Source organism: Glycine max, chromosome 19, assembly GCF_000004515.6.
Source record: "Glycine max cultivar Williams 82 chromosome 19, Glycine_max_v4.0, whole genome shotgun sequence".
NCBI classification, from domain to species: Eukaryota; Viridiplantae; Streptophyta; class Magnoliopsida; order Fabales; family Fabaceae; genus Glycine; species Glycine max.
In genome coordinates, this window is record NC_038255.2 from 38358789 (window position 1) to 38385438 (window position 26650).

At 38.1% G+C, this 26650-nt stretch overlaps 1 protein-coding gene across 4 annotated transcripts; it reads right to left on the reverse strand.

The window, feature by feature from the left end:
* Positions 1-342: 342 nt before the first annotated feature.
* LOC100800067 (regulation of nuclear pre-mRNA domain-containing protein 1A) lies at positions 343-24281 on the reverse strand. Of its 4 annotated transcripts, none has more exons than XM_041012504.1 (9): positions 24103-24246; positions 23031-23138; positions 22299-22415; positions 9573-9820; positions 8499-8651; positions 8238-8394; positions 3702-3841; positions 3575-3610; positions 343-1594 (listed from the first exon to the last, which is right to left on the reverse strand). In XM_041012504.1, the coding sequence occupies exons 3-9, from the start codon at positions 22375-22377 to the stop codon at positions 824-826; spliced, it is 1584 nt and encodes a 527-aa protein (XP_040868438.1). In that variant the 5' UTR covers positions 22378-22415; positions 23031-23138; positions 24103-24246; the 3' UTR covers positions 343-823. The 4 variants fall into 4 exon arrangements, with proteins under 4 accessions (XP_040868438.1, XP_040868439.1, XP_006604284.1 ...); XM_041012505.1 differs by having other exon boundaries at positions 24048-24239; XM_006604221.4 differs by lacking the exon at positions 23031-23138 and having other exon boundaries at positions 24103-24281.
* Between the last annotated feature and the right edge of the window lie 2369 nt (positions 24282-26650).

A 26650-nucleotide genomic window follows, 5' to 3' on the forward strand; every position in this document is an offset into this window, starting at 1 on the left:
ACGTTTATTTAAAAGAACTAACAGATGTTATGTCCCGGAGGTTAAGTGTTTTTCCGTCAAAAGAAAACCTCAAAAGCCTCTGTATAAAAAAGAGGACTACAAGCACACTATCTAACATTCTCTTTTTAACACATTCTATTCTATTAGTTGAAATTCATGAGTCTCACGAGTTTAGAAATGGGATCCACCAAATGGAAAATTGACTAACATATTTAGTGAGATTCACATGAATTTCACCTAATAAGACAGAGGGTATCATGCAGAGAATATTAAAAGAGTGTATTACATTGCATTTCTCTTGCATGAATAAAGATCCTAACACACTATCCAGACACTAGCAGGTAAAAAATATCAATATTTTGTCAATTGGTATTAATCTACATTAACATTCAACCTCCCAGATTGTGAGCAAGGTGAAGCTCTGAAAATTCATCAAGAGGGGAATAACACCATCTGCTAATGTTTATCCCCACAGGCAGCTTCATAGAAACAAGATGTCCACATGCACCATAACAAAGGCTCCGTGATGTTTCAGAATTATTTAAGGGCCAACGAGGTGCTTTCTTTTAACAGTTGACACTGCTGAAGTAGATCTCAAGTATCATTATGATGTCAAAACCTACCACTCAGACTTTAGGCAGTAGGCAAAAAAAAAAGGGCAGGGTTGTACAAGGCTACAGATGAATTCTGGTCACATCTAATTCTATAACAATTTACATTATTACACAGCCTGCTGGAAAATCCTCAGCTTTCACAGCAATTTCCCAGAGGAACATGCTACAAGGTTTTGCAACAATGTTGGCTGATGATCTTGAAATAATGCTCACTGCCTAGGTACTGGTGGTGGTGTTGATAGGTGGCTTTGCCCATAAAACCCTATGCCAGGTGGCCTGTAAAATCCCGGTGGAGACTGCTGTTGCTGCTGCGCTGGTTGAGGGCCAGGCATTGATAAACCTATTGTCACGTGTGGAGGCAAAGGAGGTGGAGGTGGAGGTGGCAGGCTATTTGACCCGTATCCATAAGGAATTCCCCCAGCCATCAAACCAGTTGATTGGACATATTGGTTTGATTGTTGATATGCCGAAGAATGAGGCAGGGGAGGGGGAGGTGAAGCAAATGCAACTTGTAATTGATTGGCTTGAGATACGGTTTGCATGCCAACTGGCAGTGTAAGTGGTACATTAGGCACTGGTGGCTGTTGCATAGTGGCATAAAAGGGAGAGTTGGCCATATCATAATTGCTAACATCATGAGCAGGCGTTGGTTTTTCAAGTTTGGGTCTTTTCTCTGGGTTGAAAATAGGTAATACTGATGAAAATCCTGTAGAATTTAAGCTACCATTCAAGGAGGCAGCTTCTTCCGCAACAAGAGAAGAAAGAACGGATGTAAGCATCTGGGCAGAGGATGCAGAGGCAGCAAGCTTAGCAGCAACGGCAGCTGCTGCTGCCTTCTTGTTATCATCTTCAGTAGTTTGGAAAGGAGCATATGATACAGAAGATTGAACAGAAGTAGGCTGAGATGGATCTGTGGCTTCTGCTGCTTGGTTAAGCTGCTTCCTGATACCAACAACTTTTTCGATCTGGCCTCGTGCAACCTTCACAACATTAAAACCATCAATTTGTATAAATCAAATACATGTGGAATCAGTTGAAACAGATGCAAAACTTTACGCATTTAATCATCCAATATACGCAAAATCTGGGGAGATATCACATATAAACTCATAAACTAAAATACACCCTTTTGAGAGGAATTTAATCTCCTAGTGTGCTCTATCTTAGAGAATGACATGTCGTTATTAACTTCTTTTAAATTTTAGATACAGATTCTTACGAATTAATAATGGCTTAAATAACAATTTGGTCTCTATAGAAAATATCCTATTTTTGGTTTTAGTCCTTTGTGCAATGCACTGAATACTTGGAAGTTATGTTGCATGTGAAGTGAAAATTTAAGCAGCTCCTTATCAGGTGTTAAAGAACCAGCTACTATTATTATTTTTTTATTGATTTATCTACAAACAGTGAAAAATAGGTTCTTAAACAATGGTTTCAAACTAAAACTGCTTTCTTGGAAAGAAGTAAAATACGTTGAGTGCCAATTTGGGTGTATGTTGCTTCCTTTAACTCTTCACAAACCACATTACTGGAATTTAATTCAATAATAGAAATGGAATAACATGCTTGTCTTTTGAAATAAGGAAACACTAATAATCCGTATGTCAGACGTATATTAAACATTCATGAAGTGGCCATCTCATTGAATGTATTGTAGGCAATATAATCATATATTTCAGAAATAAAGACTAAACAATAATTGAACAAGAAAAGTTTCAAAACTAGCAGAACAAAGACCTCAAACAATTGTGGGAGATAAAATATATGCAAAAAGGAAGACTAGTTGATCAAAGGTTTAAAAACAAAAGTTTATAGCCCAAACAAATGTGGTCCTTCATTTTTATTTTTTTTTACAAAGGAACTAGGAAGCCAAAACTAACTTCATGAGCCACTTACTCAAATAATAATAAGCTCATAGGAAAATATTCAAATTGATTAAGACACATTTTCTGTCTCAGTTATTTTACAATTTGGTCTCTAAAAGTAGCAACTTGTGTTGCTTTAGTCCCTGAAAGGGCACATTTATATACGGACTGGTCCTCAAAAGTGTCAAACTGATAATAAGTTTGTTAATGTATTTGGGCAGAATACCTTGTTGGGTCCCTGAAAGTGTATGCCGCCTTCAATTTGGTCCAAGTGTTAATAAAAAAATTTTAAAAAATCCCTGAAAATAACTTTAACTTTCACATTCGTCTTTTGTTTCAGATAGGTCTTTGCATGTTATCATTAAAATGCAATTCAGTCCTTGGATATCTAGACTAAATTGCATTTTAATTATAATATACAGGGACCAAATTGCATTTAATGATAACATGCACGGACCTATCTGAAATGAAGGACAAATGTGAAAGATGAAGCTACTTTCAGGGACTTCTTTTAATTTACTAATATTCAGGGGCTAAATTGAAGGCGACATACACTTTCAGGGACCAAATAGGGTATTCTGCCATGTATTTATATCAAGAGTAGAATTTAGATAGATTGGTTCAATAGGCACACATAAGTATATGCATTTTTCATCATCTCTTGCACACAGGAATAACACAATAATACACTTTTTAAACATCTGGCTGTATCTATCACTTAACAAAGTTTACCCTGCCAAGTTGTCAAGTTGTAAATCAAAGATGAAAACTTTCAAGAACCAAATCAGCACGAGTTGCCATTTTTACAGATCAAATTATATATTAATTGTTTTATGTTATTTTAGCGACCAATTTGACCATATCAATGAAATCTATTGACAAGATATCTTCTGTTGAAAATTAAACAAAAGTTCACCTGTTTCTTAATCAGTGTAATATACTGATCAAACAAGATGGAAATCTGAAGAATACTCAAAGTGGATGTTATTAAGTGGCAACAAACACTCGAAATTATTAAAATTAGGAAAAACCAATAGTGTTAAAGACACGGAGAATGGGCAAAGACACAGATTAAAGAAAGGTTGATCTTACTAGCAACTGGGTGTGAACAAGCTCTTGCCTTGATTCCTGAAAAAGATTTAGATTTTAGATTAGTAAGCAGTTATCAGTTTTAGTTTTTCTTTTTTTAACATAAGCATACTTGTAGAAACAACTGTACTTGTTCCTGAAGTGCATGTTTAAGCTGAGAAAGCAATGAAGCCCTTGCAGCCTCCCCATTTTCAAGTTGCTCCATATATTGTTTAAGCTTTTTTTCCTGCTCCTGTAAGTCATTCACCAAAGTAGATTCCAACTGGTTTCCTGATGTGATATCCAACCAATTGTCCAAATAACCAAATTTAATAAAGTATCACTTCATTATTGCAATAGAAATATGCAAAAGCTATACTGCAAAGCTTGAAGTACAGAAGAGTCAGCATGTAGAATTGGCCATGAAAGTCTTCAAATGCCCTAAAAATCAGGTAAATACAATATACCAACACAATCTGTATCTGTTCTATGGCAATTATGACAATACACTCATGAGAAAATCCATATTCATAATCCAACACTCGCAAGGTATCCATACTTGTAATCCTTAAAAAAGAATAACTCTTGGCCACCACTGATGGATGTCCAAAAGGCACAGGCTACATGAGGAGAAGACTGATACAAGAAATATAGGCAAAAACACAAAAGAATTTAAGATCAATGTTTGGTCAATAGACACAATTTACAGTAGAAAATTTGGTCCATCTTAATGAATGCACAAGTAAGCCCCGCAATTTTACAGCTCTCTTCAGTGTCGTACTATGAAGCAACTATGTGTTGACAATGGATCCTATCACTTTATTCATATTAGGCATACCTCGAGGCTAAATTTTGTCCACTAAAAGTATGCTTGAGAATTAGATTTTTTTTTGGTAATGAGATAATTAGATTTTGGAGGGAAAGAGAATGGACAGTAATTTTGTTATTTTTAATAAAAATTCTCTAATTTAATTTTTTAAAATAATAAAAAGAAATGAAATGATAGATCAGCATTGTGAGTGTATACTCCATAAGTTAACTCTACTAGTTAGAGTTAACTTCTAGTTAGTTAGTACAGCTGCGTACAGTTGTCAGTTAGTTACATAGTTAGAATCTCTGCTCTATAAATATCTGTTAGTGCTCAAAGATTCATTTGAGCCAATTGTATTTTTCTTATGAAATCAATAATATCAGTTTCTCAACATGGTATCTAGAGCTTTCTGATTTTTTTCAAGGCTTCCACAACCGGTGGTGAGACGATTCCAGCAACCAGAACTCCAACTTCAGTCACCTCTGTACCGATGAATCAAGATGTTTCTTCTACGTCACTTCCTATGACGAATTTCTCAAAACAAATCACCAAAAAGCTCAACGATAAAATAATTTTGATGTGGAAACAGCAAATTCAGCCCACGATCACTATGCTTGGATTCAACAATTTTGTCACTAGTCCTCAAATCCCTCCGCGATATCTTTTTGACGCTGATCACGATCTAGATCACCTCAATCCTCAATTCTCGCTATGGTAGAAGCAGAACAAATTTTTTCTTGTTTGGCTCCGGTCTACTCTCTCGAGCTCAATGCTTACTCGAGTTCTTGGATCGCTGCACTCGTATCAAGTTTGGGACAAAATCCATGCCTATTTTCATCATCAGACTCAGACGAAGGCGAGGCAACTTCAATCTGAACTTCGTCATACCTATCTCGAAAATCAATTAGTGTTGGAATATCTCGGCAAGATCAAGATGATTGTTGATGTCTTGTTTCAGTTGGTGATGCTGCAACCTATTGTGAGCACATGGACACCATTCTTGAAGGTCTTCCCAGGGATTTCGATTTTGTTATTGTTCTCATAGAGAGTTGTCTTCCACATATCTCCATTGAAGAAGCTGAAGGTTTAATCCTTGCGCAAGAACTGTGTCTTCAAAAAACATGTGAATCTTAATCATGGAAACTCTTCGCAATCCATAACTGATGATGATTCTGGCTCTAATTCTTCCTCTAATACCAATATGACATATGCAAACCAGTATTCCTCTGATTCTAGGGTTTCTGGTGGTCGTAATAATCAAGGTGGAGGTGGCTACAAGCGTGGTGGTGGTCGTAGTGGTGGTCGTAGTGGTGGCCGCGGTGGTCGAAGCTCGGTCCAATGTCAAGTGTGTTTTAAGTACAATCACAATGCTCTCACATGTTACAACTGATTCAATCCTCAGTATCAGGCCTCCAACAATAGCAACAATGGCCATGATAATCATTCGAACTGATCTCAACCAGAATCAGAATTGGAACAACTCCTCTAGCTCCAATTGGCACTCTCAGCAGCAAAATCAGAATTGGAACAACTCATCTAGTTCTAACTGGAATTCACAGCAGCAAAACAATAACTCAGGACTCAGAATTCTGGAAATCGACCTCCTGAAGCTATGGTAGCCAATTCTGATGCTACTTCTTAATCCTCTTGGTTTCCAGATTCTGGAGCTTCATTTCATGTGACCAACAATTCTCAGAATATTCAGCAAAACTCACCTTTTGAGGGTCCTGACCAATTTTTTATTGCTAACGGACAAGGTCTGAAAATTTCAGCATCTGGTCATTCTAGTTTCCCTTCTCCTTATAATCCTAATATTAGTCTTGATCTTAAGCATATGCTTCACGTTCCTCAAATCACTAAAAACTTCAAAGTGTAAGCAAATTTGCTCATGATAATCATGTCTTCTTTGAGTTTCATGCTAACTGTTGTTTTGTCAAATCTCAGGATTGATGTTGGACCTAATGACTTGTATAAATTTCCTAGTCTCAAGCTCTACTCAGCTGCTGTTCCCCCCTGTATAAACATTGTTTCTGCTTCTAATTGTAATAATAAAGTGCCTAATTCTGTGTATACTTGGTGTAGAGAAGATAGGAGAAAAGCAGAGAAGAGGGATTTCTATTATTGATGTAGGAGAAAATACAAAGCCACTGAGATCTCTTACAAGAGCAGTATTTATATTGCTGAGATTCAGTTGTAACTGAAAACTAACTAGAGCTAACTGTCAATTGACTACAGTTATAAAAACTAACCAGAGTTAGTTACTCATATACACTTACACCCCCCCCCCCCCCCGGCGCGGCAAACTCAATGGAGCTGAGAAACCAAAGGTAGCTCTACTACATTGAGTTTGGAACTCAAATAGGTAAACCTAGTAGAAGACAAGGGCTTGGTAAGTAGATCTACCCACTGGTCTGTCCCAGGGATCTAGCTGCTTGGTGAGGACCCTTTCTCTTACAAAAAACACATCCAACTCCATGTGTTTGGTTCTAGCATGTAGAATTGGGTTATGAGCTAGCTGCACTGCACTTGAATTGTCACAAAGCACAGGAACAGCAAGTTCCTGAAGGAGAGTCTGAATCCAGAGGATATCAACTGTAGCAGCAGCTAAACTTCTATATTCGGCTTCAGTGCTGGAATTCGTCTTTACTTTCATCATGGATTAATTCTAAGCTACTCTGTAACCTCTAGTTAGTTAGTATAGCTGTTTACAACTGTCAGTTAGTTACATAGTTAGTTAGAATCTCTGCTCTATAAATATCTGTTAGTGCTCAGAGATTCATTAGAGCCAATTGTATTTTCTCTTATGAAATCAATAATATCAGTTTCTAAACAAGCATTAACTTAATGTGTAGATCTTTTTTATTTATACAAACATCTCTGATCTAAAAAAATAAAATATTTTCTCTCCTCCCTTTCCCTCCCAAAACTCAACTCCCAAACACATCCCAAGTGTGACGGGAATATAAAAGAGAATAAATTAAAAGTAATTTTATTAACTACTATGGTAATGGTAAACACCCTAGACTAGGGCTACTCCATTGAGGATCGATTCAATTACCAATATACCTCATGTTCAAAGGTTTTTAAATTGACATAATTCAAACATTCCATCAAGGATTGACTTAATTAGAAGTACACATCATGTTGTAGGCTTTTAAAAATAACATAATACCCATCCCCACTTCCACTGTCATCAACACATGCCCGAGCCACCACCATCAACATTGCTACTATAGCCACTAACCTCTACCACCGTCAATGCCACCACCAAATTTGGTGATAAAAGGGAAAAGTCATTCCATTCTTGACCATACCAAATATACAAACGGATAACCTATAAGACCTATTATTTTTTATTTGTTTGATTCTCTATTAATCCCACTTATTTCGGTCACAACCAAGTATGACATAAGAATTCAAATTTTCTGACCATTGCATAATATTTTTACATTGAGAAATGCTAGGAACACACTCTTTTGAGCACACTCTCTCTTATTGGTTGGAATTTATTGAAAATGACAATATGGTGGGTCCCACATAATATTTAATGTTTCTCCCTCCTGATTTTGTAATTTTAAATAAATTTTAGCCAATTAGACAGTGTGTTTGAAGGTATGCGTTAGAGAGTGTGTTTCTAGTACTCCTCTTTTACATTTTAAAATTAGTGTTTCAGTCATAATAACCATCCCTCCAAAACCATCTACAATTAGACCTGCAGAAGTTACACCTAGAAAGAGAGAAAAAAAAAAGGATTCATCATCATATAATTGATGCTAAATAATTTAAATATTTTCCATCCATGACATAAAAATGTTTGCTTCAGTCAAGCGAGAGTAGCAGGAAGAAATGATCAAGTCCCTCTAGCAATCCTCTTACCATGAGCCAATGTATTTTCAACATCTTCCACAACTTTACCCACTTCGCGCACAGCAGCACTGCAGTTGTTTAAAGCATCTTTCTCATTAAGATGTTCATCAAGAACAGGCTGAAATGCTGTTAGTATTTTCTCTGGCAAACACCCAACAGCCAGTTTCTGCAATGAAGATGACCAAGTATTGACACATCTAAAAATCAGACACATCAAAACATCAAATAGGCAACAGATCAAACATCAGACAGTGACCACAACTTGCTTACTATTCTCACTGAGTGGGCATCCCTCTTCACTGTCTTGATAGAATTTGAACTCTTTCCATTGCTTGCAGATGGAAGGGGATTCTTGCCCATTACGTCATCCTTAAGACCTTGACCTCGTGAACCAAAAACCTTCCTCTCTTCCCATATGTCAACCTATTCAAAATTCAACCCAACACACACCAACCCCAAAAAAGATTCAACCCAAAAGGAAAGAAAAAGAATGAAAGATCAGGTTAGAAAAATACTAATTGATAAGGCAAATGACACAAGATTGAAAAAAAAAAAACCTCAGAGAATAATGGTTTTTTTTTTTTTATCAGCAAAACTAAATATTATATATATATATATATATATATATATATATATATATATATATATATATATATATATCAATGATCAAAAGTACCAGAGGTACTAGTACATAGGGATATACATCCTGATATCTAGACACCGAGACTAAGGTATTCTAGATATATTAGTAACTTAGCTGACCAAAATGGATCTCTACAAAAGGAACCGCGCAGTTTAGCCTCATCTCACTCACCACAAAAGTGGATTTTCTAATACATCATTTTTCTCTGGAGTAGCATATAAAGATTGCATATATTACACTAAAATTGATTCAAAGATTAAGAATACACACACAAAAACCCCTGACATGACTGAACAAGACACTTTCATTACTATGTATGACAATGTAGGAAGCACTGATACAATACATGAATCGCTAGATAAATTGATGTCAACGGAAATGGAAACATTGTGATTGCAGGAGAAATCTATACCAATAACAACAATGAATAAAAAACTGCAGCACAATATAGAGAAGTAGATACTTCAACCGGGAACGTTTTAACTTTCAGAGCTATATCCATTCAGTTATGTGTACTCATTCTAATAAAAGGGGAAATGTCGAGAAAAAGAGAAAGGGACAATAAGATATCACCCAAGCCAGGCACCCACTATTCAACGCCATTACAATATAAACATAGTATGAAGTTTAAGACAATAATTATTCTGTGATTGTAATACAATTAATTCACAGAATTTGTAGAAACTGGAAATGAGACTTACTAGTCTGGTCACTGCTTTCCTTCCATTTTCATCACCACTTTCATAAACATGCCTGAGAGCTGCTGGGAGAACTTTCCAGAATTCATTGACAAACTCACTGCCCTTTCGCCTACTATTTTGCAAGATGTCATTAGCCAAGTATAGAAAAGAGATACGCTGCTCTTTCTGGGAAGCATTGAACAATTTATCCCAAGTTTCAACTATTTCTTTAGCTCTCTTCCGGTGAGAAATACACCAATGGGACAGTGCTGAATGATTGCTTAAGAAATACAGATAGCAATACCAATCTCACTAATAGAGAACTAAAAAGAGGAAGGGGGAATGGTATGAAAGAAATAAGATTGAAATCACAATCAAATCTAACCAAGTTAACTGACTATATATATTTTTAAGCTGAAAAAAGTAATTAAAACAAATATTACTTTTTTAAAAAATTATTCAGCTAGTGAAGATAATTGAGCAAAATGCTATTATCATTTGCCAACAGGTTAAAATGTAACTAGCCTATTGATAATTTCTGGTACAGACAGGTAGCAACATACATCTCAAACAAATTTCTAAACAAGTTGTCTGGATTCTCATTCTCTGTACTCACTGTCTCTTAATGGGGGAGGTCTCTTAGGGATATGCAAAGAGACAAGATGGATCATTTGTTGGTTTCCTTTGTTTTGTTGCTTTAGTTGTTTTATGGCACTCACTATCCTCTTGTTTCATACTCATCTCTTCCTCAGTTTCAGAATTTTTTCATCCCGTTCCCCCCACCCCACCCTTTACTTCAGTTTCAGTTGACAAATACTGTCATTGTCTGTACTTGCAAATTTTTCTTCATTACATTGCTTCTTCAGTCTCTACTTCTTTGTTTCTTGTTAGAAATTATCTTGCTTAATACTACCTCCGGTCCAATAAATAAAACAAATAATTCATCAAGACCAATGAAAATAGTTAAGTTAGTTCATTTTAATTAATAATGTCATAAATTTTAATTTATTTCAGAAACACCCATAGAATTAAATGGTAGTTATATTTAATGACACTACTCGTAATTCAAGGAATAATTTTTTTCCACCAATGGCTTAAGCAATTAATAGATCAATGAATGCATCCACTGGCATGGGAAATGAATGGATGTTTCATTAATAGATTTCACAATAAACTAAGGGTATAAAAGGAAATTAATAATTAATACATTTGAAAATGGGTCTCTGTTTCTTATAATTAGGAACAAAAAAATGCACCCATTTGTTTCTTATATAAAGGACTATAGGTAGTACTTAATAAGGGTTAAAAAAAAGTCAGAGGTGCAAAAGACTTCACCTGTTTTTATTTCAAATGAAACAAACAGTACCATCATATATAGAAAATCTTTGCCAAATATTATCACAGAAAGGCTTCCAGTTGAAGCCTCAATAAAGAATGCTTCAATAGCTGCTGCAATGTTCCGTCACCTATGAACACAAGCAAGGATGCTGAAACAACTGAATAATATATGATGCAACAATCCCTCCTATGATCTGATCAGAGACAGAGAGAGTTACTTAAGACCCAAAATACCAGCTTCCCAACAATAAATTAAAAATCAATCATTTAGGAAATATTTCTCACGGCACTTCTGTAAACAAGTAAATACAAGGGTTAAGGGTATGGGGGCATTTTTGACATAATCATAACAAGAGCTTATAAGGGCCCGTTCCCAAAAGGAGGTGCAGCAGAAAATGTTCAAGTCTATGCTAGAAGAAAGGAGGGTGGTAAAGGAAAATACAAGGCCCAAAAAATTTTACAACCCACATCAGGTGCCACCAGAAAAGAGGGGGAGATAACTATTTCGGACCCTGGGGATATACCAGCAACCCATTGAGAGACTGATGCCCAACCCGAACCAGCCATAGCCACTCTGGACACAATTCTGGCTCAACCTCAGCTTAGCCCTACCCTTCCATGCAAATCGAACAACCAAAATAAGGAGGCCCGGGAGGGGAGGGATTTCAACATCTCAGACCCAGTGGGGCTGACTCCTAAGCAGCAATACCCATCCCACAGCCATGCCACTAGTAGTGGTTTTAGTTCTGACAATGAGGAAGCCCTTCACATGGCAATTGCTAGAGACTTGGGGGTGTCTTATACTAAGACTAATAACAGTAAGGAAAAAGTGATGAATGAAGACAACATTAGTAGCTGTTACAATGAACTAGCAGGTCTGATGGGAATGAAGCAGATTGAACCATGAATATATTGTCCTTCAATTCTAGAGGGCTGGGCAATGGCATCAAGAGGTCAGCCATTAGGAAGCTAACCTTGGCCAACAATGTTGACATACTCTGCATACAGGAAACTAAAAAGGAGTCCATAGACAAAACTTTCTATCAATATTTGTGGGGGGATGATAATGTATCTTGGGAGTTTGTCCCTTCTATTAGTGCAGCTGGAGGACTTCTGTGTATATGGGATAATGACTCTTTTGTGGTGGATAGAAGGGTAGTGGATAGAGGATATATTTTGCTGGAAGGAACGTGGATGAAAGAAAACAAAAGGGTCTGTATCACTAATGTCTATGCTCCCTGTGATTTGCAGGGAAAGAGAGAGCAGTGGGATGAGATTAAACTTCTTAGATCTTCTCTTCAAGATGGCCCTTGGTGTGTAGTGGGTGATTTTAACTCTATAAGACACCAGCATGAGAGGATCAGCTCATCTCAGTCAGTGGGGAACTTCACTAGCACCTCTGAATTTAATTCTTGGATTTCTGATATGGCCTTAGAGGAAGTTAGGTCTGTTGGAAGGAATTTCACATGGTATAGACCTAATGGAACTGTCATGAGTAGATTGGACAGGTTTCTCCTATCTGATGAATGGCTGTCCCAATGGCCAGATTCTACACAATTTGTGCTTGATAGAGATTTTTCTGATCATTGCCCCATTCTTTTAAGGTCTAGAACCATTGATTGGGGGCCTAGACCTTTTAAGATAATGGACTGGTGGCTGAAGGACAAAGATTTTCAGAAGATGGTGTCTCACAGATGGGGCAATTATCACCCTAGTGGGTGGGGTGGTTATGCCTTAAAGATGAAACTGAAGTTCATTAAAGGTTGTATAAGGCAGTGGAGCTCACAAAATGGTGTTATTACTGCTTCTAAAATTCAGAATTTAAAAAAGGAGCTGAATGCTTTGGAGGCTGGTGGCAATGCTTCAATTTTATCTCAAGCTGAGGTGGAGCTTAAGAAATCTCTGCAGGAACAGCTTTGGACTGCAGCACTTGCTTATGAATCCATGCTGAGGCAAAAATCAAGAGTGAAGTGGATAAGAGAAGGGGATAGAAACTCTGCTTATTTCCACAGATTGATCAATCACAGAAAGAGGGTTAATGCTATTCAAGGTCTGCTTATTGCAGGTGAATGGGTCCAAGAGCCTAACAGAGTTAAGTCTGCAGTTTTAAACCACTTCAAACATAGATTCTCAGAACAGAATCCAAATAGGCCAACTCTGGATGGAGTACACTTCTCTTCCCTTGGCCAAGGAGACAAGGAATGCCTTATTGCTAGATTCCCTGAAGGAGAAATTAAATCAGCAGTGTGGGCTTGTGGAGGAGATAAAAGCCCTGGTCCTGATGGCTTTAATTTCAATTTTATAAAGCAGTTTTGGGAGACTCTAAAACCTGATTTTACTAGGTTCCTGGATGAATTCTACATCAATGGCAGATTCCCCAAAGGAAGCAATGCCTCATTCATAGCCCTCATATCCAAGACCACTAACCCTCAGACTCTTAATGATTATAGGCCCATCTCTCTTATAGGGTGTGCCTATAAAATAGTGTCCAAAATCTTGGCTACTAGGCTGGCTCGTGTCTTACCTCATCTAATAGATGAAAGGCAAACAGCTATCTTGAAAGGAAGGCATATCCTCCATGGGGTGATGATTGCTAATGAGGTTATAGCTGAAGCCAAATCTAAAAAGAATCCTTGTTTGATCTTCAAAGTGAATTTTGAAAAAGCATATGATTCGGTCTCTTGGGGTTTTTTAAATTATATGATGATGAGGATGGGTTTTTGTGAAAAATGGAGACAATGGATATATGGATGTTTGTCTAGTGCAACCATATCCATTCTAATTAATGGCATCCCCACTTCGGAGTTTGTACCGCAGAGAGGGTTAAGGCAGGGTGATCCCCTTGCCCCTTTCCTTTTTAACATAGTAGCTGAAGGCTTCACTGGGTTGATGAGGACAGCAATTTCTAAGAACTTGTTTCACAGTTATCAAGTGGGGAGTCAAAAGGAGGAGATTAATATTCTGCAATATGCAGATGATACGCTGTTTTTTGGATCTGCAACTACGGATAATATTAGAGTCCTCAAATCTGTCCTTAGAATCTTTGAGATGGTGTCTGGTCTCAAAATTAATTATGCCAAAAGCCAATTTGGGTGCATGGGGAAATCAGAGTCTTGGTGCAGGGAGGCAGCACTTTTTCTCCACTGTGGTCAGCTGGATATCCCCTTTTCCTACCTTGGAATTCCAGTGGGGACAACATCTAGAAGCTGGAATGTGTGGCAGCCTATCATTAGCAAGTTTGAGTCCAAACTTAGTAAATGGAAGCAGAAATGTCTTTCCATGGGAGGAAGGATAACACTCATTAATTCTGTATTAACAGCTCTTCCCATTTATCTGCTGTCCTTCTTTAGAGTCCCTAAAAAAGTGGTCAATAAGTTAGTCTCAATTCAGAGAAACTTTCTTTGGGGAGGAGGTTCTGAGGTAGCCAAGATTGCTTGGATAAATTGGGATACTATATGCCTTCCCAAGAACAAAGGGGGACTTGGGATTAAAGACTTATCCAAGTTTAACGAGGCCTTGCTTGGTAAATGGGGTTGGGAATTGGCAAATAATCAAGATCAGCTTTCGGCCAGAATATTAATGTCCAAATATGGAGGATGGAATGCATTATGCTATGGCAGAAATAGAGCTGACTTTTCTCCTTGGTGGAAGGATTTAAGATATGTTTTCCAACAACATCATCATAGAAATTGCATCTTCAATAACTTGAAGTGGAAGGTGGGCGATGGGTCCAGAATTAAGTTCTGGAAAGACAAATGGAGGGAGGATGATTTAAGTCTTCAAGATAAGTACCCAACCCTATATCAAGTGAGCACTCAACAGAATCATACTATCAACTCAATGGGCCTCTTAATTGGTGGTAGATGGGAGTGGAAGATTCAATGGAGGAGACACTTCTTTGACCATGAAATTGATATGGTGGCAACATTCATGGCTGACATTGAGGCTGTTCAGATCCAATCTTCAAATCGGGACTCTCTCATATGGGGGGATGATCCTGTTGGTCATTACTCCACAAAGTCAGCCTACAACCTCCTCAAAGATGAGGGCAATTCTTTTTTTTTTGCACAGCAAAAGTCAAATATATTATATATGAAATTCAGTACTAGGTGTACTGAAAATACAGTTATGAATACAAGGCATAAAAAGCCTAAACCCCACTAGGGAGAATCGGTAGATAGGACATAATACAAAGCAAACCCATCCCCTTTAAGAAAAAGCCTCCTTCAGATTAGTTGACCAGAAATTAAAATGCGATTGGAAACCCTTCTCCACACACTTAAGCCAGGACCAGGTGTGGAATAATGCCTCATCCATGACCTTTTCTGGATTGAAAGGCTGATTATTGAAAATCATGCCATTTCTGTGATGCCAAATGGACAATGACAGAGCTATCCAGAGAAATTCCCATCTCTTGGCTGTGCAGCTTGGTCTATTCCACTGAGAGAATTGCAGAAAGTGATTCTTTGGGTCAGTGGGGAAAGGACCCACTCTATTAACCCATCTCATAGGCTCCCACCAGAGACTCCTAGTCTTGGAACAGTTGAATAAAAGATGATTGACAGATTCCTCTTCAAGGTCACATTAAGGACAGCTATATGTATGCAATGTCACTTGCCTCCTTCTGAGATTATCCCTAGTAGGGAGCCTGTTCTTGAATAATCTCCATGAAAAAGCACTAGCTCTTGGGGGAATTTTCAGACTCCACATGATCTTAAGAACCCTGTCCTCATTAGCATTATCATGAGCCTCCTGCAACACTTTGTATGCAGACCTTGTGGAATATAGGCCATTAGGATCAGGCTTCCAACAAAGGAAATCCCTGCTGGAGTGATTGATGTTGCCTGACTCGATGTCAGCTAGAAAATCAGCTACCATGTCAATTTCATGGTCAAAAAAGTTCCTTCTCCATGTTAGCTTCCATTGCCTAACTTGAAGAGGTCTGCTGATTGCTTATTAAAAATAGAGTAGGATATTTTGTTTGAAGATTATAATTATCCCCCAGCCATTTGTCCTTCCAGAAACTGATTTTGGTGCCACATCCCACCCTCCACTTGAGGTTATCAACAAAACAGTTGGTGTGCTGCTGCTGGAAGATACCCTTTAAGTCTTGCCACCATTGAGAGTGGAATTTACTCTTTCCACCAGTGATCAGCTCTTTCCACCCACCATATTTGGAGATTAAAATTCTAGCCCAGGGCTGGTTGTGGTTATTGGCCAGCTCCCACCCCCATTTGCCAAGTAAAGCCTCATTAAAGATGGGTAAATCTTTGATCCCTAGGCCCCCTTTGTTCTTGGGGAGGCAAACTGTACCCCACTTCACCCAAGAAATCTTGCTGACCTCCCCAAAGAAATTTTCTCTGAATGGAGACAATCTTGTGCACCACTTTTTTGGGAATCTTGAAAAAAGATAGAAGATAGATAGGTAAGGCAGCTAAAACTGAGTTAATGAGAGTGATTCTGCCCCCCATAGATAGGCTTCTTTGCTTCCGTTTTGCAAGTTTGTCTTCAGACTTCCTTATAATAGGCTGCCACACACTCCAGCTCTTCGAGGACACCCCTATTGGAATTCCGAGATAAGAAAAAGGAAAATCCATGTGACTACAGTTAAGGAATTGAGCTGCAGCCCTGCACCAACTTCCAGTTTTGCCCAGACAGCCAAGATGGCTTTTAGAGTAATTTATCTTGAGGCCAGAAACCTTTTCAAAGCACCTCAGAATGCATTTTAAAGTTCTAACATTGTGCTGAGTGGCATCTCCAAAAAACAGGGTATCATCAGCATATTGGAGGATGTTCACTTCCTCTTTTAAATTTCCAACTTGATAGCTGCTGAAAAGATTCTTGGACACAGCTGATCTCATCAAACCTGTGAGGCCTTCCACTACAATATTGAAGAGAAGGGGTGCAAGGGGATCACCTTGCCTTAGACCTCTCTTAGGAGCAAATTCCTTAGAAGGACTTCCATTAATTAAAATGGATATGGTTGCAATAGACAAACAACCATTAATCCATTTCCTCCACCTATCACAAAAGCCCATCCTCATGAGCATGTAGTCGAGAAAACCCCAAGAAACCGAATCATACGCCTTTTCAAAATCTGCTTTGAAAGCCATGCAAGGTTTATTTCTAGCCTTAGCCTCAGCTATAACCTCATTAGCAATCAAGACACCATGCAGAATGTGTCTTCCTTTCATGAAAGCTGTCTGTCTTTCATCTATAAGATGAGGTAGTACAAGGGCCAGCCTCTTGGCCAGAACTTTAGCCACGATTTTATAGACGCACCCTATGAGGGAGATGGGTATATAATCATTAAAAGATTGAGGGTCATTAAGCTTTGGGATGAGGGCTATGAATGAAGCATTAGTTCCTTTGGGGAAGGAACCATTGATGTAGAATTCATCCATAAACCTGATGAAGTCTGGTTTCAAAATCTCCCAAAAATGCTTAATGAAGTTGAAATTTAGCCCATCCGGACCAGGGCTTTTGTCCCCCCCACAATCCCAAACTGCTGATTTGATCTCCACTTCAGAAAATCTAGTCACAAGGCTTTCTTTATCTGTTGAATCAAGAGTAGAGAACTGGACACCATCCCGGGTTGGTCTACTAGGTACTTCCTCTGAGAATTTGTCCTTGAAATAAAGGATAGCTGCATTTTTAACAGTGCAGGGTTCATGTACCCACACACCATCTATGGAGATACCTTGAATGGCATTTTTTCTTCTTCTATGGTTGATCAATCTATGAAAATAGGTAGAGTTGTTGTCCCCTTCTTTTAACCACTTTACTCTAGCCTTTTGTCTCAGCATAGATTCATAAGTATAAGTTGCATCCCACAATTGACCTTGAAGGGATTTCTTAAGGATCACTTCCTCTTGAGATGGAACTCTATCAATTAGGCCAGTCTCCAAATCATTCAGCTCCTTTTTAATATTCTGGACTTTTCTAGCATTAGCTTCCCCATTTGACATACTCCAACTCTTTATACTCTGTTTAAGGAGATTTATTTTGTGATTCAGGACAAAGCCTCCCCATCCAGGAGGGTGATAATTGCCCCATTTCTGCTCCACTAGATGCTGGAACCCCTTGTCCTTCAACCACCAATCCATAACCTTAAAAGGTTTTGGCCCCCAATCAATGATCTTTGACTTCCAGAGGATAGGGCAGTGATCAGAATAATCCCTATCAAGCACAAACTGAGTTGAATCTGGCCATTGCAGTAACCACTCATCAGACAAGAGGAACCTGTCCAATCTGCTCATAGCACTGCCATTGGGTCTAAACCAAGTGAATTTCCTTCCAATGGACCTAACCTCCTCTAAAGCCATCTCTGAAATCCAAGAATTGAATTCAGAGATGCTGGGGTCAGGACCCACAAACTGAGCTGCACTTACTCTCTCATCTTGGTGCCTTATAGAGTTGAAGTCACCTACTACACACCATAGACCTTCTTGAGAGGATGTCTTCAGATGCAAAATTTCATCCCATTGCTGCCTCTTCCTATGGATGTCACAGGGAGCATACACATTGATTATGGAGACCCTCTTATTGTCTTTGGTCCACATTCCTTCCAACAAAATAAATCCTGCCCCCACTACCTTTCTATCAACTGAAAAAGAATCATTATTCCAGATGCAAAGGAGGCCACCACCAGCATTAATTGAAGGGGCACATTCCGAAGCAACATTACAGTCATCCCATAAATACTGACATATCCTCCTATCAATGGCTTCCATTTTTGTTTCTTGGATACATAGAATATCAAGATTGTTGGTCAAGGTCAGTTTTCTGATGGCTGACCACTTGACACCACTACCCAACCCTCTAGAATTAAAGGATAAAATATTCATGAGTCAATATTATCCTTTCCCAACACAGCTGTTAAATCTGTTGTATGTTCACTAGCAACCTTATCAATCTTCATTTTTTACAGAACTGTGTATATGCTCTTCAAAAGATAGGCCCAATTCTCTGGCTAATTCAAGATGGAAATCTTCCTCATTTTCTAAAAGAACTTTGTTGAAACTGCTGGAGAGAATAAGGCTGACAGTGCTGGTGCTGAATTGGATCCACCTCAGCTACCTGTACACCCCCTGCCATGTCATCATTCTTATTAATCGTGTCATTTTCTGCAAGATCCAGGGAATATGGCTTGTTGTCGTCCCTTTTGGCCTTTGAAACAGAGTTGCTGTTTATATGGGCCAAAAAATTTCTTCCTACACCATCCTTTCTTCTAGAATAGACTTTTAAGTTGAGGACAGTTTCCTCTCCTTTTGATGTTGGGCCATTAGTAATCAGGCCCAATTCCTGCAACACCTCATTATTTTCCTTTTTCTGAACGGGGTTGTTTAATTCAAATGTCTCTTTATTTGAGAGATTTGAATTTGGTTTGACCAGAGGGTATGACACTGGGTTAATATCCTTTGGATCATGCTGTAAGACCCAAAGGTCAGCCCCTTTACCAGAGTCAACTTCATTGGGACCTTCACCCGCTTTTTCCTCAAGTAGCATCTGCTGTTGGCCAAGGGAGGAGTCCCTACGTTCCAGCATTCCATGTCCATGCAAAGGGCTATGGAGGGGACTGTTGTAGTCCACGTGTCGCGCGGGGAGAGGCAACAGACCCACAGCAGAAGGCACCTCCGAACGATGAAGCGACACGTCATCTTCAGAGTGAGCTTCAGACTCCGTGCGCCAAAGGTTGATGGCCCTGGTCCACCGTCGACGGCGTCTGTCCCTGAAGCAGTTGGACGAAGCTCCGTCGGGAGTAGAAGCTGTCATGACGTCGTCGGAGTCCTCCACCGCCGTTGTGAACGGCGATGGCGGAAGAATCTCCGTTTCCGGTCGCCGTTGCCATTTTCCTTTAAGACGAGGCATGTCCTCCTTCAAAACCAGCTGATGCTCTGTACCATTCACCGTAACCACCATCGATTTGGAGAAGAATGGCTTCTCCTTCGTACGCAACAGTACCCGCGCGACGTCGAGTCTCGAACGATCTGCCGTCTCCTCATCGAGCTCGATAAGTTCTCCATATGTCGATAACAAAATCGCAAATTGTTCCGCATCCCATACCTCCAAGGGAACACCCCATATGTGAATCCATATTAAGCGGAATTCGGGCTTCATCGCCGGCATCCATTTCTGGATTGAGTATAAGGGTGTCTCTCCATTAGTTTGTTCTCTGAGATTGATCTTTCCTGCTTTGACTTCATCCATGTCATAAAGGATAATCATGTCGTCCCCCCAGTAGGATACCTTGACCTCCTCTCCGACCACCTCCTGAACCTCTTCCACCACCCTCTCAAACATACCTCTGTTTTTTATACGACCCACCCAAGCTTGGTCCAGCCATTTATTGTTCTCCTTTGAAGTGTGAAGAGTTACAGATGCAGCAGGAGGTTCTAAACTATTCTTCCCCAACAAAGGCACCACAATCTCCTTCTCTTTCATCGCCGGATTGCACTTAACAACTTCCGCGTAGGATTTCAGGCTGGTGGATGGCATACTGTTGGGTCTCGGTTGATTGGGTTCCATGGGGATCATGAGTTTCTTCCTAACTCCGTTACCGTCTCCCGCCGGGTTCTGGATGTCTCTTTTTCCTCCTCTTTGGAACTTTGGTTTGTTAACAAACATCTTCATACCTTCTATGTATATGTTATTGTCGAGTTGTCTCTCCAATCTACCTTCTTCCTCTACGCCTTTAAAACGAACAAAGCCGTATTTGTGGCCTTGTTTGTTCTTTGACTTAGGTACGAAAACCTCCCATACATTTTCCCATTCCTGGAATAACTTCTAGAGATATGACTCACTAACGGAATCTGGGAAATGAGAGAAATAAAAGGAAGTTATGTCCTTTTTACTCCTCCATGATTGGGGTCTGTGTTTTCCGCTTGTCGGGTATACATAAATTTCTCTCTGTCTACGTGAACCAGCTCCTTGTTCAGTTTTTGTCTGTCGCCAAGCCTTCCTCCTACCTCCCACTTCAATCCAAGGATCCTCCTGGTGTTTATTATCAATGACTCTGTGATTGTCATCTTCTCTGGTGAAATTTCTTTCAACCATGACTTGACATCTTCTCCCCCTACTCTCCTTACTCAATCTGTATCGAACCCTTCCATATTGGTTCCTTTTCAGGTCTCTGGCACTCGAACGGCCTCTCTCTCGCACAGACTCCCTCTCTTCTTCTTTCACTCCCTTTCTCTTTGACTCTCTCTCTGTCTCTGTGTCTCTCTCGATCTCTCTCTCCCTCTCGTTCTCTGTTTCTCTCTCCATCTCTGTCTCTGTCTCTGTTTCTCTCTCTAACCCTCATCTCTCAATTTACCAATTGGTGCAACAGTTATCTGAGTGACTAAGCACATATGAGGGCAATTCTATTATGGAAGACAGCACTTCCAAGATTATTTGGAGACTGAAAATCCCCCCAAGAGCAAGTGTTTTCTCTTGGAGATTATTCAAGAACAGACTACCTACTAGGGATAATCTAAGGAGGAGACATGTGGTACTGCCCTCTTTGTGAACAGGAAGAGGAAACTGCTGGCCATATCATGTACTCTTGCAGGAAAACTAGACATCTTTGGTGGGAGAGTATGAGATGGGTTAATAGGGTGGGTCCTTTCTCTATTGAACCCAAAAGTCATTTTCTGCAATTCTCTCAATGGAGTGGGAAAAGCAATGTAGACAAGCGATGGGAAGCTTTCTGGATAGCTCTATCCATGACTATTTGGAAGCATAGAAATGCCTTGGTGTTTCACAACCAGAATTTTAGCACTGAAAAAGTCATGGACAAAGCTTTGTTTCACACTTGGTCTTGGATCAACTGCATGGAGAAAGACTTCCATACACATTTTAATCAATGGTCTACTAGCTTAAAGGACAAAATGTCATAGGGGTTTTCTTTTGCTGTATGGGTATCCACTTATTGTGGTTATATCTTATGTAGGTGGGGCTGGCAGAGTTCTGCCTGTGTATATTTCGTTATACTTCAGTACACCTAGGACTGATTAATTATTAATAATATCAGATTTTTGCTATGCAAAAAAATATATTAGGTACTGTAAGTCAAAACTGTAGCATAGTAACATCACGTCCATTGTCTGCCAAAATTTTACACATATCTTACTCATTCAAAAATGAATGTTAACTCTACATAGGCAACATTTCAACTCAAGCAAAAACTGATATTACATCAAGATGATATAGGTCATATTTCTTTACATCTATTTTTCTAAATCCATAAAAGCCACAGTTAAGTGTTGTAATTGCATTTCATGTAATGAACAAATCATGCCATAGAAAGTTTATAGACATAAACGGTCTATTGGTACTATAGGAAACCTGATAATGCAGAAAAAACCAAACAGAAGAATGTCATTAAAAACATAAACAATAAAGAAAAGAGGGACTAGTGATGGATACATTCAATGCTTTGTTGTGAATTGTTAAGTTTCAACAACTTCTCGGCTAACAACTGTCCATCAAATATGTTGTTGCTCATACTGCTTTTGACAAGTTTCACATATCCTGGAGAGTTTCCTATAATTTACCCAAATGGGATATCAATTAAAGACCGGACTTGATGTATAGATTGAATCAAAAATGCATAATCAAAATCAAATAAATCAATCATGAAGGAAAGACAATCATCATCATACATTTATCCATCTGTTTCATTGGGTTTTCATTTATTTTAAAAAAAATATTACACAAAAAGGAGAGAAAGTAAAACTACAAGACAGAAATAATAATAATAATAGGGGATACGGCAAAGTTTCTTTATCCCTATGCATAAATTAAATGGCAACTCCCTTGAAACTCTCATTAGCATAGTAAACCAAAGAGTAACCAATAAAATCATCCAATACCAAATTGAGAACAAGATGGGCAAAGAGAGAACCAATGAATTATATCAAATTGACTAGACCGGATATATCTCTTCCTATCTACATTGTAAGTCAGTTCCTTAACTCTCCTCATGAAGAAGTACTCAGCAAGCAATATATTTATATTGGTTCAATATTTAATTACATTTAATACTAGTGAAGGACAGTAAATTCAATTTCCTAACAGTTACGTGAATGATGAATCTGGAGAATCATGTAACTTATTAGACCAATTGCCAACAGATGTAAAGTTGTAAATCGGACTTGCCCTTAATAAGATGGTAGCATTTAGTGAATTGCCTCCAAAGAACAACCCAGCAGACATTTACCAGCCAGATCAATCATTTCAATAAACAGATGGTTCTTTACTTATGCCCTGCTTCAACAACAACAACAATTAAGCCTCTTTTCCTACTAGATGAAATTGGCTATATGAATCAAATGACACCATAATGTTCTATTGTCAACCATGTCTATAGACAAACCATTTAACTCTAAAATTCCCTCGTAATCTCCTATAGCCTCTAAGCAACCCCAACAAGGATCCGCAAAAGAAATCCATATTCCATAACAAAGAAGATTTCTGGACAAGAACGTTTCACCAAGATTAACACATCAACCTGCTGTAAAATATTAATTAATTAAAAGAAGCATTCCGATTATCGGTACTTCAAAACCATTAGCTGTTTGGACCAGGATCATGGCACTTAACATAGCTCAACGTCAGGCATTACCACCATTACCACTGGGAACTTCAACATACAAGAGAGAATGACAAAATCCGGCATGCAACTAAAGATATGAGGGGAGGAAAATTAGGAGGAACAAGGGAAAGAATATTCACAAATTCAGTGCAACACTATTCACTCTTCCAGAAATGAGATTTTGCAACCTACACACTGCAAGAGTAAGATGCCAAAACCTCCTACAATCTCACTCTCACGCCCTAGTAAAACCCTATCAACTACAACTACAGTCTACAAAGTACAAACCACCCAACAAAGCACACCCACAACCACAACTAAAGGGGTAAAAAAGTCAATAAATAATCACCATTTCTGAACTGAACAAAGCAATTGAGACTCACAAATGATAGAAAAACAGTTCTTTGTCTTACTGCACTTGGAATCAGAATGCAATAATTTTATTCGGCATGCGAATACATTACATATAACATAACACTGACCATACAGGAACCCTAAATCGATACTTTGTCAATTCCACTAGGTTTAAGAGCTCGAAACCTAATATGCGATAGATAAATAAATAAAGTGAAGCGAAGCACCATGAAGAGCGAGGAGGGGAGTTTCTCTACGCGTCGATAGATCCGAAAGACTTACGAGATGAGAGGAGTGTAGAAGGTGAACCACCGCCGTGCACGGCCGCCGTCGCCTCCGCCGAGAGAGGGGAGCTTCTGACGTTGTGATTTTGTTTTTCTTTTGGATTGTTCTTTTTTATTTTTCCCGAGCTTATTGCTCTATTACCGCGGCCCACTTTGTTATTGTCTAGGGGTGACAACAGAGGAGTCTATGATCTGACCTACATAAATTCTGACTTTAACTGATTTATTTAATTAAAATGTTAGACTTAAGTTTTTTTAAAAGTCTATTAAATTAAATAAATCAGGTTTAGGTTTATTAAAAAGCCTTATAAGTCTGATAAACCAGCATATATATATATATATATATATATATATTATTTTTTGGGTACAATTAATTTTATTTTTGAAACTAGCAGACTTTGATTACATATTACAGTTCCATAACTTCTATTCCTATAATCAAGTAAGACTTTAATTACAATTTAGGTGTGAATAATGTGTCTCTTTATATTTTTTATTATTTTTATTGACTTTCTTATTCCTGTTAATGTTTCATTTTCCTTTAACTTTATTATTACGTTCCTCCTACTCCAGAATATTAAAGATTTAATGTGAAAAGGTTATCAGGTCAGGCTAGACTTTTAAAAAGGTCAGGTCGAGGCAAAATAAAAGCCTTTGATAGGCTATAGGCAGACTCAGGGAGATTTTTTAAAAATAAAATTCTGAAAATATCTTTTCAATGGAAATATTACAACAGAATCGTATTGCATTGCACACATGGATTGAAAAACATAAAACAACAAAAATACAATTTTGTTGCATAGAAGCATTTATGTTGCTTTATTTATTTCACCCCCTTTATGTTTAATGGAAAAACAATTTCGTTGTATATTATGCAACATCAAAATCATATTTCCGTTGTTAACTCATCCCCAGTACCAAAAACAATGTAGATTTGCCCATCCCGGTCACCATCCCAAATCCAACAACAACACAAATTCAAAAACAACATCACTTGCAACAAAATAGATCAAGGACAGGGTGGGGTGGGTGGGTGGGTGGGTGCATGGATCGACACCAGGGTCAGGTGGGCTGGATCAAAGTGTGGGTTGAAGTATGCAGGCCGGATCAACAACAGGGGTGCTTGGAACTCGACAAGATGGGTGTGCGCACAGTTTGGAGGGGTGGCATGGGGGAGGGTGGTAATAGGGGTTTAGATCTAGGTTAGGATGTGGGAGATGATTTTGGATATGAGGAGAAGGGAACGGGTGTAGGGATTTGGTGAGTGGGCAAAAGAGGAATTTCACAAATGTTGGTAGTGCCAATGGTAAATATGGTAATATAAATAATTGTTCCTATAGTGAGCAAATTAGATATCAGGTTTGATTTTCGATTTCATAATTTTTTCGATCTTATCATTATTTTTGCTTATCAATGGTTTATTTTTTTATTTTAATATTTTTTTATAAATATGAATGAAAAGAAAAACAAAATACTTAAAATCATAAAATATTATAGAGAGTTTAATAGTATAAAAATTTCACAAGTCCATTTGTTTAAGCTTATTAAAAAAACACTTTTTCAATAAAATAATAAATAGTAATTTGTTTTTCTAATGTATTTGTCTAAATTATTTTTTCTTTGAAATAAATAATTTTCTACTTTTTTTTAAGAAGCAGATTGTTTGCTTCTTAAAAATGCATTTTTTAAAAAAATTATTTTTTCTAAGTTTAAACAAAATGGGTCAAATATCTACTCATTATTAATCTTTTAGGGAGTATTTGATATAAGGAAGAAAAAAAAATTCATGCTCAGACACCATAATTCATGAATATCATGAATTATAGTAATCATGATTTCTATATAAAAAAAATTTACACCATGATATTAGTGCGTACTATTTTTATCAATTACTTTAATTATTTATCACATTAAATAATGTGACATTGTAATGTGATATTCTACTCTAATAAAAAAATACTCAAAAAAGTTAGATTCTCACCTCCTTTCATGAGAATAATTTTGTGAGAAATCTTACTAAAAAATTATCAAGAAACATTTTGTCATGGGTATGTTATTTTTTAAAAATAGATACCAAATATGTGACATCATGAGTGACATTAGACGTGACAAGTGTCGTTTTTCCTCATCCAACCCTTCTATCATTCAAATCACTCCACATCTCTTATCTCTTTAACTCTTTAGAGGAGCAAAAATGGAGTGGGAGAGAATGATTAGAAAGGTGAGAGAAAAAGACTTTGAGGAAGACTAGCTGGCAACATCAATGTTGCCCTTCGTGGTAATATGGGAGGCCATTAGAGAGCGAAAAGAAAAGGGAAAAAAGGAATAGAAGAAGGCAAGTGTCAATGCCCACTAATGCCACCATGGTAGTAAGAGGTTGAAAGGGAATGAGGTGGAGAGAAAAGGAGGGGGAAAAAAGAAGAAAAGATGACATGTTGCTGGAAATCATCTTCGACAATAGCATATGATTGTTTACAATGAAGCTCACAACATTTTTCTTTATTTTTCTTGTTTTTATAGGGGTTTTCATTCCTTTAGTTGCTTCT